We start from the raw sequence: 15,128 nt of genomic DNA, 5'->3' as shown, positions 1-15,128 counted from the left end.
TAAAATATTTTATTGTGTTTTTAAAATTGTGTTCTTTATCATATAACACACATAAAAGTTGCTGGTGAACGCAGCAGGCCAGGCAGCATCTAGAGGAAGAGGTACAGTCGACGTTTCGGGCCGAGACCCTTCGTCAGGACTAACTGAAGGAAGAGCTAGTAAGAGATTTGAAAGTGGGAGGGGGAGGGGGAGATCCAAAATGATAGGAGAAGACAGGAGGGGGAGGGATGGAACTAGAGATGCTGCCTGGCCTGCTGCGTTCACCAGCAACTTTTATGTGTGTTGCTTGAATTCCAGCATTTGCAGGTTTCCTCGTGTTTGCGTTCTTATCATATATTGTTTTTTTCTGTGCTGCATTGGATCTGGAGTAACAATTATTTTGTTCTTCTTTACACTTGTGTACAGGAAATGAAATTGAAACAATTTTGAATCTTAACGTAACTCTAATGATCCTCAGTTGGAACTAGTCCTGATTCTCTGATCTTTGTTGTTCTAGGAATGCCTGCTGCCTTCTCAGTGGCTGAGCTTGTTTTGGGCCTCTGTATCACGCTTGCATGTGCCGATACAGAAGTCAGGTTTGCAGGTCAAACAAACTTTGTGGTGAACGAAACAAGTATATCAGTCATACGTTTGGTTATTGAAAGGATCGGAGTTCCAGCCAATGTCACTGCACTCTTACTGGTAAGGAAAAACCTTCTTTCTGTAATTCCTCCTAAAGGCTGCTGCTACTTTTAAATATTTCAGTTGCTGTACATTTAGAATTATTTTACATGATTTACAAGACTGGGAATTATTTAACAAAATGTTCTTAAATTTCCATTCATTTCTTTGTTGCTTATCAGTTTGTCCAACTGTCCATCTGATATTTATTTATTGAGAAGTAGGCTTGATATTTTCTTATTGTATTGGTATTATCGTATTATTGTAATTTATACCGTATTGCAGGAAGTTCAGTGTTTTATTTTGTATCATTCGTTTAAATAAAATAAAGAATTTCTGTAAAATGCATGTTATTGGTGCTTGAATATCGTTCACTTTGTGAACAATGTCAGAGCTGCAAGCAGAGTGTAGCCATGTATCAGCGGCATCTTGACACATTCAAGATTTCAGGAAGAGCTCCTTCTCCACCACCATCAGATTTCTGAATGGACAATGAATCCATGAATATTACCGTTCTTCATTTCTTGCTGTCTTTTTCTACTACTTACTTATTTCTTTTCAAAAAATTTCTTGAAATCTGGTTTTGTTGTTGAACCCTGTAATAATGAAAACAGAATTTCAATGTTGGGTTAACTACAACATTACAACACTTCACCACCATTAAATCTCTTTTAATCCTACAATTATATTTTGCTGCCTTGTTCAAGTTCAAGTTTATTCTCATACACATGATGCTGCCAAACAAAGCAATGTCCTTCTCAGGCCAAGAAGCAAAACACAGTAAATGTAGTCACAATACATAATTACTGAATATTTACCGAATAAATATTTGGTATATTTAAAGGAGTTGTTGATGGTTGAGGAGGGGGTGTGAGGTGGTCGACAGGGTGAGAGTGTGTCTGTGAGTTGGGGAGGGTGAGGTGGTTGACAGGGTGAGGGTGTGTCTGTGAGTTGGGGAGGGTGAGGTGGTCGACAGGGTGAGATTGTGACCGTGAGTTGGGGAGGGGGTGTGAGGTGGTCGACAGGGTGAGAGTGTGTCTGTGAGTTGGGGATGTGAGGTGGTCGACAGGCTGGGAGTGTGACTGTGAGTTGGGGAGGGTGGGGTGGTTGACAGGGTGAGAGTGTGTCTGTGAGTTGGGGAGGGTGAGGTGGTCGACAGGGTGAGGATGTGACTGTGAGTTGGGGAGGGTGGGGTGGTCGACAGGGTGGGAGTGTGTCTGTGAGTTGGGGATGTGAGGTGGTCGACAGGGTGAGATTGTGACTGTGAGTTGGGGAGGGGGTGTGAGGTGGTCGACAGGGTGAGAGTGTGTCTGTGAGTTGGGGATGTGAGGTGGTCGACAGGGTGGGAGTGTGACTGTGAGTTGGGGAGGGTGGGGTGGTTGACAGGGTGAGAGTGTGTCTGTGAGTTGGGGAGGGTGAGGTGGTTGACGGTGAGGGTGTGTCTGTGAGTTGGGGAGGGTGAGGTGGTTGACGGTGAGGGTGTGTCTGTGAGTTGGGGAGGGTGAGGTGGTTGACAGGGTGAGAGTGTGCCTGTGAGTTGGGGAGGGGATGTGGGGTGATCGACAGGGTGAGAGTGTGTCTATGAGTTGGGGATGTGAGGTGGTCGACAGGGTGGGAGTGTGTCTGTGAGTTGGGGAGGGTGAGGTAGTCGACAGGGTGGGAGTGTGACTGTGAGTTGGGGATGTGAAGTAGTCGACAGGGTGGGAGTGTGACTGTGAGTTGGGGAGGGTGAGGTAGTCGACAAGGTGGGAGTGTGACTGTGAGTTGGGGAGGGTGAGGTGGCCGGCTGGGGGAGAGTGTGTCTGTGAGTAGGGGTTGTGAGGTGATCGACAGGGTGGGAGTGTGACTGTGAGTTGGGGAGGGTGGGGTGGTCGACAGGGTGAGAGTGTGTCTGTGAGTTGGGGAGGGTGAGGTGGTCGACAGGGTGGGAGTGTGACTGTGAGTTGGGGAGGGTGGGGTGGTCGACAGGCTGAAAGTGTGTCTGTGAGTTGGGGATGTGAGGTGGTCGACAGGGTGGGAGTGTGTCTGTGAGTTGGGGAGGGTGAGGTGGCCGGCTGGGGGAGAGTGTGTCTGTGAGTTGGGGATGTGAGGTGGTCGACAGGGTGGGAGTGTGACTGTGAGTTAGGGAGGGTGGGGTGGTTGACAGGGTGAGAGTGTGTCTGTGAGTTGGGGAGGGTGAGGTGGTCGACAGGGTGAGGATGTGACTGTGAGTTGGGGAGGGTGGGGTGGTCGACAGGGTGGGAGTGTGTCTGTGAGTTGGGGATGTGAGGTGGTCGACAGGGTGAGATTGTGACTGTGAGTTGGGGAGGGGGTGTGAGGTGGTCGACAGGGTGAGAGTGTGTCTGTGAGTTGGGGATGTGAGGTGGTTGACAGGGTGGGAGTGTGACTGTGAGTTGGGGAGGGTGGGGTGCCTGGCAGGACATTCAGACATGTATGCTGGGTGGCAACATGTGTGTACCACACACCTTGTGGATGTATTTAGTAACGTTTTCAAACAATACTTGGAATATTAATGGCTGAGTGGAAATTCGTCTCAATTATTGATCTATTAATTAGGGTAGTATTTCCATGTCTATTTAGAAACCTCTGAAAGGTTCCTGTACGTATTTTTGAAATTTTGTGATGTGATCCTACACATTCATTGTAAGTATTTACAGCTTCAGGGAGAAGATACTGGTGATTTTGAGGCCACATCTGCTGCAGCCAGATTATTGACCACAGAAACAAATAAAACCGTGTACATTGCTGTCAAAGATGATGATTTTCCGGAAGCAGATGAGTCCTTTACTTTCTCTCTTAGCCTTCAGGTAAGTTCAATTTGTTTTTCTGTCCATTCTGAGTATAGTATCTGTTAGAATGTTATTCATGGTGATAAGCCATTGACACTCAATGAGCACTTGATTCAGTACCTCCTGTACCTAATAAAGTGGCCACTGAGTGTATGTCACCCATCTGCTTTAAGGTTTGATGTGTTGTGCATTCAGAGATGTTCGACTGCACACCACTGGTTATTTGAGTTACTGTCACCTTCCCGTCAGCTTGAAACAGTCTGGCCATTCACCCTTGACCTCTCTCATTAACAAGGGGTTTTCACCCACAAGGTGTGCTCACTGTACATTTTATGTTTTTCGTTGCATTCTCTGTAAGTTTTAGAGACTTGTGTGTGAAAGTCCTGGAAGATTAGCATTTTCTGAGATACTCTAATTACCCTATCTGGCACCAACAATTATTCCCTGGTCAAAGTCTCTTCCCCATTTTGATGTTTGGCCTTAACAATGTCTGAACCTCTTGACCATGTCTGCATGTTTTTATGCATCGAGTTGCTGCTATGTGATTGGCCGATTAAATATTTGTGTTAACAAACAGGTGTACAGGTTTTCTAAATAAAGTGGCCAATAAGTGGGTTACAGCTGCAATAAGATTGATGTTTCAGGTGTAACGGGCGGTATGATAGTGTATAGGTCAGCCTAACGCTTTACAGTGCCAACAGTCTGAATACAATTGCTCCTCTGTGTGACTGAGGGCTCTGCCCAAGCTGATAGCCTGTCCCTTTTCCGGGGTTATGTGTATGCTCTGGTGTCCTGGCACAGTGAATATGCAGTCTCTATGGACATAATGGGAAATTTCAGAAGAGTTGCTCCCTTGGGCTGAAATGTGTTGTCGATTATTTTAGTTTGCAACTGTAAATACAGTGAATGCTGGTTAATTGAAGACCAACTATGCAGCTGTCCCTATTAGTTGAAGTTTCAGGGAAATTGGAACGCTATCAATACTGCTATCAAACTGTGTTTTAGTTCCTACTAGTTATCGATGGAGGAATTCATCTGTCGTGTTCTTTCGATCGACTGTAAATGAACATAATCAGCGTAAACACATCGGCAGATAAAGGACTGTCTTCATACAATGCTTTGGACAATTGCATCCTCCAAATTTTAATTTTCCTTGTAACATTCAAGATGCCTTCAAATTCGTCATAATTCCTAACTTGCTGAAGTAGAAATTGTTTCATTTTCACTCTCGGCTGTTTCTGACGTGTCCAAGCTTGAGTGCTTAAAACTGCAGTGAGTAAAACCGTTCGAAATTGTCTTCCTGCTATTTTTCTTGCCAACCATCAGTGACAAAAATCACTGTTTTTTGAACACAAACACACACAACTGACACTAGTTAGAAATTGTTTGGCAACATTCTCTTGCGCCAATTAAGCACCAAAATATGCCAAATAAACGAAGGGAATGCCTGCTATGTTCACCAGCAACTTTGATGTGTGTTGCTTGAACTTCCAGCATCTGCAGAATTCCTCATGTTTACGAAGGGAATCACTGTTTTTTTTTAGATTAGTTTTGTTCTTTAAGAGTTGTTTCATAAAAGGGGCTGTTGTGGCGACCCACTTTCTGGCACACACGAACCGGCTCACAACAGCGCGTGCAGGCAGAGGGCCGGCCCCAAAAAGGGTGCCAGGCCATCTTCACCAGCAGGGGGAAAATCCCGCGCACGGAAAGGGTCTGAGAATATGCATTCCCCACAGCAGTCCTGCCCAGGGAGGGTGGGAACGGGAAGGCTTTAAAGCAGGCTGCGAAGTTTGAATAAATCTCTTTATCACAACTCCAACTCACTGACTCCATGTGGTTATTCTAGCGCTGTGTGTAGCACACCGCTACATTTGGTGACCCTGACGGCCCAAACGATATTTGGGCCAGAGATGACCGACGCCACATCTGTTCACGCAGTTTCGTTACAACTGCCAAGCTTTTGGCCGCTGAGACTCCGTCTGTGGTTGGAACAGGTAGAAGCACAATTCCACATTCGGCAGATAAGCTCGGAGTCCACTCGCTACTACTACGTGCTGAGCTCTCTCGACCAAGAGACTGCTGCACAAGTCGAGGAGTTTATACAGTCGCCCCCGGAGAACGGCAAATACACAGCATTCAAAGCCCTGCTCATAAGGACTTTTGGACTCTCACTGCACGAATGAGCACACCGCTTAATGCACCTGGATGGTTTGGGAGACAGGCTGCCGTCAGCATTAATGAACGAGATGCTGGCCCTGGCTGTAGGACACAAACTCTGCCTCATGTTTGAGCAGGCGTTCCTAGAGCAACTGCCTGAGGACATACGCCTGCTGCTGTCCGACGCAGGTTTCAGCGACCCCCCCGGGAGGTGGCGGCCCGAGCAGATGTGTTGTGGAATGCCAGGAAAGAGAGAGGGGCATCTGTCGCACAGATCAGCAAGCCGCGTGCCCAACGACAGACCAGACCAGGCCCGGCAGCAGAGCCCAACGAACAATGGTGCTTCTACCACCAGCGGTGGGGCACAGAGGCCCGCCGCTGTAGACCACCCTGCAAATTCCCGGAAAACGCCAAGGCCCAGCCGCTGCCGATCGCGACGGCGGCTGACCATCAGGACAGCCTCCTGTATGTCTGGGACAAGCAGTCGGGACGCCGATTTTTGGTCGACGCTGGAGCGGAGATCAACGTTTTACCTCCAACGAGTTACGACACCCGCAACAGAGAACTGGGACCCACGCTGAGGGCCGCAAATGGCAGCACAATATGAACCTACGGCACCCGCACGGTGCGGCTACAGTTCAGCTCCAGCTGGTTCATGTGGGACTTCACACTGGCCACCGTGGCCCAACCACAGCTGGGGGCAGATTTTCTGCGAGCCTACAGCCTGCTGGTCGACCTGCAAGGGAAGCGACTAGTCCACGCCAAGACTTTTCAAACATTCTCCCTGGGTGAAGCTAAGTTGCCAGCCCCACACCTGGACTCCATCACGCTGTCCAACGATGAATTCACCAGGGTCCTGGCGGATTTCCCATCAATACTGACACCGCAGTTCACAGCAGCCATGCCCAGACACGGAGTACAGCACCACATCCCGACCCAGAAGGCTTCCCCCGGACAAGCTCTGACTGGCGAAGGAGGAGTTCAAGAAGATGGAGGAATTGGGGATCATACGACGGTCCGACAGCCCATGGGCCTCCCCGCTGCACATGGTGCCCAAGGCAATGGGGAGGCTGGAGACCATGCGGTGACTACCGCAGACTAAATGAGGCTACAACGCCAGACTGCTACCCTGTGCTGCACATTCAAGACTTCGCAGCAAACCTACACGGCGCAAGGATCTTTTCCAAGGTAGACCTCGTCCGGGGATACCATCAAATCCCGGTACATCTGGACGACATCCCCATAACGGCACTTATCACCCCGTTCGGACTTTTCGAATGCCGTTTGGTCTAAAGAATGCCGCACAGACTTTCCAGCGGCTAATGGACGCGGTGGGACGCGACCTGGACTTTGCATTCATCTATTTGGACAACATCCTCATAACCAGCAGTAGTCAGCAGGAGCATCTGTCCCACCTCCGCCAGCTCTACTCCCGCCTGAGCGAATTCGACCTTATAATCAATCCAGCCAAATGCCAGTTCGGACTCGATACTATCGACTTCCTGGGCCACAGGATTACTAAAGGCGGGGCAACCCCGCTGCCCGCCAAGGCAGACGCGGTCCGCAACTTCCCCCGACCCAACACAATCAAAGGCCTGCAGGAATTCGTGGGTATGGTGAATTTCTACCACCTTTTCCTCCCCTCAGCAGCCCGAACCATGCGCCCCCTCTTCACTCTAATGTCGAGTAAGGGCAAGGACATTACCTGGGACGAAGAGGTCACAGCCGCTTTCGTTAAAACCAAAGAAGCCTTGGCAAACACCGCGATGCTAGTGCACCCCAGAACAGACATTCCTACTGCCCTCACGGTGGACGCATCCAACACAGCAGTCGGTGGAGTGCTGGAACAACTCATCGAGGGTCACTGGCAACCCCTGGCGTTCTTCAGCAAACACCTACGACCACCTGAACTCAAATACAGTGCTTTCGACCAGGAGCTATTGGCACTATACCTGGCAATCCGGCATTTCAGGTACTTCTTAGGAGGCAGGCCTTTCACCACGTTCACAGACCACAAACTGCTTACCTTTGCGTTCATGAAGATGTCCGACCCCTGGTCGTCCCGCCAGCAGCGACATCTGTCCTACATCTCCGAGTACACGACGGACATCCGGCATGTCTCAGGAAAGGACAACGTCGTGGCGGACGCACTATCCAGACCTACCATACAGGCCCTGTCCCCAGGGGTGGACTATGCAGCGCTGGCAGAGGCACAGCAGGCAGATGCTGAGATCCTCAGTTACAGAACTGCAGTCTCCGGTTTGCAGCTCCAAGACCTCCCCGTAGGCTCAGGTGAGAGGACCCTACTATGTGACGTAGCTACCAGCCAATCCCGCCCCGTCGTCCCAGCAGCCTGGCGCCGGCGGGTTTTCGAATCCATTCACAACTTAGCGCACCCCTCCATCAGGACAACTGTCCGGCTGGTCTCCAACAGGTTCGTGTGGCATGGGCTGCGTAAACAGGTCAGTGAATGGGCCAAAACGTGCATGCAGTGCCAAACGGCCAAGGTGCAGCGGCATACCAAGGCTCCGCCGCAGCGGTTCGAACCCACCCGCTGGAGGTTCGACCAAATGCATGTGGATATCGTGGGGCCCCTGCCAGTGTCGCGAGGAGCGCGGTACCTCCTAACTATGATAGACCGGTTCACCAGATGGCCAGAGGCAGTCCCGCTCACCGACACCACCTCCGAATCCTGCGCCCGAGCACTGATCGCAACCTGGGTAGCCTGCTTCGGGGTACCGGCCCACATTACCTCTGACAGGGGTGCCCAGTTCACCTCCAGCCTGTGGTCGGCTATGGCCAACCTTTCAGGATCGCAGCTACACCACACAACTGCCTACCACCCACAGTCGAACGGACTAGTGGAGCGCTTCCACCGTCACCTGAAATCGGCTCTCGTGGCCCGCCTGGAGGGGCCTAACTGGGTGGACGAACTTCCCTGGGTCCTGCTCGGAATCCGCACGGCGCCCAAGGAGGATCTGCACACCTCGTCGGCCGAGTTGGTGTACGGCGCGCCCCTGGTCGTCCCATGAGAGTTCATACCAGCCCCAAGGGGGCAAGAGGAAGAACCCACAGCAGTCCTGGACAGAATACGGGAGAGGCTCAGTAACCTGGCCCCCATCCCCACTTCACAGCACAGTCAGAGCCCAACCTGCGTACCCAAAGACCTGCAGAACTGTAAGTTTCTTTTTGTACGACGTGGCGGACACCGGGCACCGCTACAGCGGCCCTACGAGGGACCGTTTAAGGTGATCAGGAACAATGGGTCCATGTTTGTGCTGGACATTGGGGGGAGAGAGGAGGTTTTCACGGTGGACCGACTCAAACCGGCCCATGTGGACTTGGCGCAGCCAGTCCAGGCTCAGGCACCGCGGCGCAGGGGCAGACCTCCCAAACAGAGGCCGATCCAGACTGTGGACATTGGGGGAGGTATCACCGGTTCTGGGGGGCGGGGGGGGGTTATGTGGTGACCCACTTTCTGGCACCTACGAACCGGCTCACAACAGCGCGTGCAGGCAGAGGACCGGCCCCAAAAAGGGCGCCAGGCCATCTTCACCAGCAGGGGGAAAATCCCGCGCACAGAAAGGGTCTGGGAATATGCATTCCCCACAGCAGTCCCGCCCCAGGGAGGGCGGGAACGGGAAGGCTTTAAAGCAGGCCGCAAAGTTTGAATAAATCTCTTGATCGCAACTCCAACTCACCGACTCCGTGTGGTTATTCTAGCGCTGTGTGTAGCACACCGCTACACTGTCCTGATTAACCGATTGCCCAATTAACCAGAATCCAGTGTACGTGTAAACGTATATGGGAAATAAAGTTGCTCCTTGAATCTTGTAACAACGCAGGTCATCATAAAATTGTTGGCAATAGTAATCACATCATGAAAATTATTTTTCATGCGATTAGTTATGTTAGTTTTGGAAGTACAGTGAGGACATGAATGGAAATCCTGTTTCAAAGTTAAGTATACATGAAACAATCCCTTCTTCTTTTTAAACCCACCCCCCCACTCGGGTATAGGGAGCCAACAGCAGTCTGGGCCGCTTGGAAATTGATCGGGCCTGTACCTTCTGATGTCTTCGAGGTTAAGATCTTTCCTTTCCCAGGAATGAGGTCTTTGGAGCTTCTGTAGCCCTCGGTTTTTATGGGATATAGTTGCTAGCCTCATGTCCAACCCTGCTCCTTTCAGAGCAGATCTTAGGGCTGTCCATGGCGGAGTTAAACGCAAGCCCTTGTGTGTCATCAGTGTTAACTGGCCAGTTGCGGTTGTATTGGTTTTCTCCAGCGTTGTCATAGTCATAGAGTCATGGAGTCACACGGAAATGATGTAAGAATAAAAAGAAGCTCAATTTATATTAGAGGTCTAAATCTGATTTAAATTATAACTGCAGGTATTTCAAGGCATAGATGAAATCATTCATAATTAAATTTAAATGATGTGTGTTCATAGTGAGATGCTAAGTAAGTTGCTACGGAGACAGTTTGGAGTGGATGGTATGAAGTTCAGGCTTTGGATCAGATGACTATGAATTACAAACTATAGAGCCTGTATTTGTCATGGGGCTTCAGGAAACAAAATCGGTGAAGCCAATATAATGGCTTTAATATTTTATAGAGTTCAGAATATTTTAAAAGGATCAAAACATTTTATGGGTTATATTTTAACAATCAAATTAACTGCTTGGCTTGTACCCATTTAATATGCATGAAAACATTTTTCCCGGGATATTTCTACTATTTGAGGTGTTCATTTACGTTTAAAAGAAACTTTGTATTCCTTGTTTGTCTTGTTGTTCAAACCAAGTTCTTGTGCCCAAGTGTGGCAGCCACACATTAACGATGTTTCAATGGGATTTATGTAGACTTTTTTACCAGTGTGTTGCAATTCCAGTGAATGTCCCAATGGTCTCATTGGCCTGATAATTTCTTTTAGGAAGTTATAACAAGAATTCAATTAAAAATTACTATCAATTAAAAGTATCGGCTTGGTACACTTGTCCTAGATTTCATATTGTATTTCAGAGGCATAACATTCCAAATATTTTTTACCCAAATGTAATTAATTTATTTTCTGCTGTTCACTAGGGAAACATTTCTAATTTGTGAGAACTGATAATGTATTACAGAATATAAAATGCTTTTTCTTCACTTGTTTTCAAAGTGAGAGAATCATGTCTTTATGTATTATAAGGACAAGTTTTTCTTAATTATAATTGTTATATTACATTGCTATATAAAAGAAAAGGAATGTACTTATCTTCCCAGAACCATTCAATTTGCCGCATGAAATGGGCTGCAGAGACCTTTGACCGGGGCCTAGGAAGAGAATTCAGCTTTTTAAGATTTAAGTCAAAAGATAATGTATAAAGGCGCTGGACTGAAAGAATACTTCATTTTGAAACAGAATTGCATACTTCATACTTGGTTTCTTATTGCCATGGTGTCTTAAACAGATTGTCAAATCATGATAAATGTGTTTCAAAAGACCTCCATATTAACAGGGGTCCTAATGTAGCTAGGTGTCCAAAGAACTTCCTTTCTGGAGACGATTTAACTGATGAAAAATATTGAAGTTTTGAACAAAATATTATTCTCTTTATTTTTACAATACTATTAAGAAAACATGCATCAAAACATTTCTGACAACTATGTTTTTAGCTTGGTTAGTACTGAATATTGCTATAGATTAGTTGGGAATATGAAATATTTTTCAACCTGAAACAGTTGTAATCACTCTTGTTGGAAATGTAATATTCATTTGTTACATCTTTGAAGGCATCATAATTTAGCACATAATTAAAAACATGTAAAATACAAATGTCTCCATGAAAGTTCCTCAAGAGAACCAGTCCAGCAGGAATTATGCACAATCCCTATGTCATTGATAAGGAGTCTGTATGTTCTCCTTGTAGACTGTGTGGATTTCCTCTGGGAGCTCCAGTTTCCTCCCACGATTGAAAGTTGGTAGGCTAATTGGTCATTGTAAATTGCCATGGGATTAAGCTAGGGTTAAATTAGGAGGTTGCTGTGCAACGTGGCTTAATGACCCTATCGTGCCTGCTCAGTGCTGCATCTCAACGAATAAATAAATAATTGAAACCCGTATCTTTCTCTTTAGGGAACCTTTTCTGACGTTACGCTTGGAATGCCCAGTATTGCCAGGATAACCATTCTATCAAATGATAATGCCTTTGGAATTATTTCTTTCAACATGGTATGTACCTTTTCATGTCTCTGTAAATGGTTGGCATTCTTTTGCTTGTAAATATTCAGACAGATTAATGGATGGAGAACTTATGGCCCTGAATTTTCAAAGTTTAATCTGAGTAAGAGAGGCATTCTACCATTATCTTGGCTTTGAAAGATTTCCCTTAGTGATATCCAAATGAGGTGTCTAACATAGATGATCAATTAAAACAGATAAACTAGGCATAGCTTACAGGAAAGTAACATGATAATTAAAAACTTGGGCATTCATCCAGTGAACAAAAGACACAAACTGTGCAAGTACAAAGAAAAAAGAAATAGCTACAATAGATAAATAAATAATAAATATTAAGAACATGAGACATAGAGCTCTTAAAGGTAAGACCATAGGATATAGGAACATTTCAATAATGGGGCGAATGAAGTTATCCCCTCTGGCTTATCCCCTCCGAATCCAATCTTGCTCCTCCGACACACCGGCCATCTTCTTCTTCTCCGACGCTTTGGCTGGCTTCTCCTTCTCCGACCTACTGGCAGGCTCTTCCAATCAGTGAGCAGCTCACTGATGCGGTAGACCTGCTGTACTTGTAGTTCTTGGAGTCCAGTATAGTCTTATGATCATAAAAACACATTTAACAAAGAAAAGAAGACCCTTAGTTGGCCTCCGAGAGGCTGCTACAATGGAACGTGCTGCCATCTTACCCAGTCTTGCCACCATCCAATGTTTTTGTTAATCTGATCAATACTCCCGGTACAGTCAGGCCCCCTGCATTAAAATAGATGCAATTTAACATTCTATTAGCACTTTGAATGCAGATAGTGCAGCAGGTTTGCATCGCTTTATTGCGCCAGCCATCAGTAATCTAGGGTCAATTCCCGCCGCTGTCTGTAAGTAGTTTGTTTGTTTTCCCCATGACCAGATGTGCTTCCTCGGGGTGCCCCATTCCCTCCCACATTCCAAAGATGTACAACTAGAGTTAGTAAGTTGTGGGCATGCTATGTTGACACTGGGTGCATGGCAACACTTGTGGACTGCCCCCAACACATCCTTGGAAGGTGTTGGTTATTGTTGTAAAATGACGCATTTCATTGTATGTTTCGATATGTATGTGACAAATAAAGTTAATCCTAATTTCCTCCTTTTTCCCTCTTTCTCTTTTATCTCTATTTTTTCTCCACTCTCTCTCTCTTTTTTCTTTCTCCCCCTTTCTTTCTCTCGCCCCCTCCCCCTCTCTCTGTGCCTCTCCCTCTGTGTGTGTGTCTCTCTCTCCCCTCCCCCTCTCCCTCTCTCTCTCTCTCTCTGCTTTTTCCTTGTTTATTTTGTTCTCTTTGTTTCTCTCTTTCATTTTCACAGTGTAAATTTTACTTTGTTAAACTTTTTATGTTAGAAGTAAATATACTGTAAATCGTGGAACCAATCTTTTATGATTGCATGTAAACTTTAATTATTAATGCTTAGATTAATTCAGACTATTCATATTGTGAGTCAGTAGTGAATCTTCTCCCAAAGAACACTCCAATTTTACAAGCATTTTTATATCAATAACACTGGGAATTAAAGATTAGCTCAGAAATTAAAGGGCAGTCTAAATGTTACTGAGATATTGGCCCTTTAATATTGAAGTTTGTTAAATAAAAAAAACAGAAATGTTTTCAATAAGTTTGGATGATTTTGGCACAATTTCTTTCCCATAGAATGTCAACTATTCACTGCAAAACTTTACAAATTAGATTCATTTGTCTGTGAGAGACTGATGTTGTCAGGGTTATTAATCTGTCAGTGCTATTCATGCTGAGAAGTCTGTGGCTGAAATAATATTTTCCGTCTCTCCCACAGTCTTCCATAATTATTGTCAGTGAGGCAAGGGAGAGAAAAGAACTTGTCCCGCTTACACTAATCAGAAAGAAAGGAACCTATGGAACCGTAACTGTGACCTTTGAGGTAAGAGATATCAGATTATTTAATTTTCATCTTGGCTTAATACCAGAACCCAGCATTTGGCTGAGTGCCATTAAGTGACCTAAATTAGTTAATTAAGTAGAACTCAACATTTTGGTATTGTGTGCTATAATAAATATTGATTAGTTTTATGATTTTTCTCTCTGGATTGATGGTTAGTTTTTTCCCCCCCACTGGAACTAGAGTTGCCTGGGCAGACTATGGCACCTTTTTCATTCCTGTTCCAGCATTTCTGTCGATTCCCAATCCCATCCCAACATGTCTGTCGATTCCCATTCCCGTTCCAGCATGTCTTGTCAATTCCCATTCCCGTTCCAACATGACTGTCTATTCCCAATCCCATCTCAATCTGTCTGTCGATTCCCAATCCCATTCTGACACATCTGTCGATTCCCAATCCCATCCCAACATGTCTGTAATTTCCCTTTCCTGTTCCAACATATTGGTCTCTGGCCTCCTCTTATGCCACAATGAGACCACTGTCAGGGTGGAGTAGCTGGGTAGCCTCCAACCTGATTGCATGAATATTGACTTCTCCTTCTGGTTAAAAAAATTCTGTCCCCCTCCCCTCTTCTTCTATTCGCCACTCTGGCTTCTTACCGCTTCTCACTTATCACCAACCCCTGGGTCCCCTCCTCCTTCCTTTTCTCCCATAGTCTGTCCTGCTCTCTATCAGATTCCTTCCTCTCCAGCCCTCTACCTTTCCCACCCACCTGGCTTCACAATCACTTTATAGCTATCCTGCTTCCCCTCCCCCCACCTTTTTATTCTGACACCTTCCTCCTTCCATTCCAGTTCTGATGAAGGGTGTCAGCATGAAACGTTGACTGTTATTTTTCCACATAGTAGATGCTGCCTGACCTGCTGAGTTCCTCCAACATTTTGTGTGTGTTGCCAATATCACCTTAGTTTAATGAAAAGATCTTGAAGGTATCACTTTAAACAATGCAACATTTATTTCCTTTCTCCAAAACCTTCCTTGGAAATCTAAACAAACTTAGAGGGTGCTTGAAGCACCTTCAATAATTCCAAAAGACTGAAGTAGGGTAAATACTGAAAGGCTTTTATTCACAGTAAAACGTGACCTCCATGCTAAGTGTCTGCCCCTGGACTGAGGGGAGGAGCAGTGGCCTTTATTCAGGGCTCTGTGGGAGGAGCCACAGGGGCAGTCAGCAGAGTGGCGTGTCCAGACAGGTAACCCAGTTACAACATATTTATATGGCTTACCACAGTGCTGCATGGAGTTGTGCCCTGTGATAAGTTTTTTAGTTTGTACATGGATCTCCCAGCCACTTGTCCCTTCTGTGGGCTGGAAGACGTGCGCCTTTGGGGTGAGGCCTTGTGCGGCCCTGTGG

At 46.5% G+C, this 15,128-nt stretch overlaps 1 protein-coding gene across 1 annotated transcript in view; it reads left to right on the top strand.

Annotated features, from left to right (window-relative positions):
• The first annotated feature begins 498 nt into the window (after positions 1-498).
• Positions 499-15,128, top strand: part of adgrv1 (adhesion G protein-coupled receptor V1) — a 514,329-nt gene continuing 499,699 nt past the window's right edge. The window contains exons 1-4 of the mRNA XM_063069242.1: positions 499-681; positions 3,318-3,467; positions 11,725-11,820; positions 13,651-13,755. Coding sequence (XP_062925312.1) covers positions 499-681; positions 3,318-3,467; positions 11,725-11,820; positions 13,651-13,755 — 534 coding nt within the window. The remainder of the gene's footprint in view (positions 682-3,317; positions 3,468-11,724; positions 11,821-13,650; positions 13,756-15,128) is intronic.

This window comes from Mobula hypostoma, chromosome 16 (genome assembly GCF_963921235.1).
Source record: "Mobula hypostoma chromosome 16, sMobHyp1.1, whole genome shotgun sequence".
Taxonomy (NCBI): Eukaryota; Metazoa; Chordata; class Chondrichthyes; order Myliobatiformes; family Myliobatidae; genus Mobula; species Mobula hypostoma.
The sequence above is the reverse complement of the archived record's forward strand: the minus strand, read 5'-3'. Positions and strand labels throughout refer to the sequence as shown.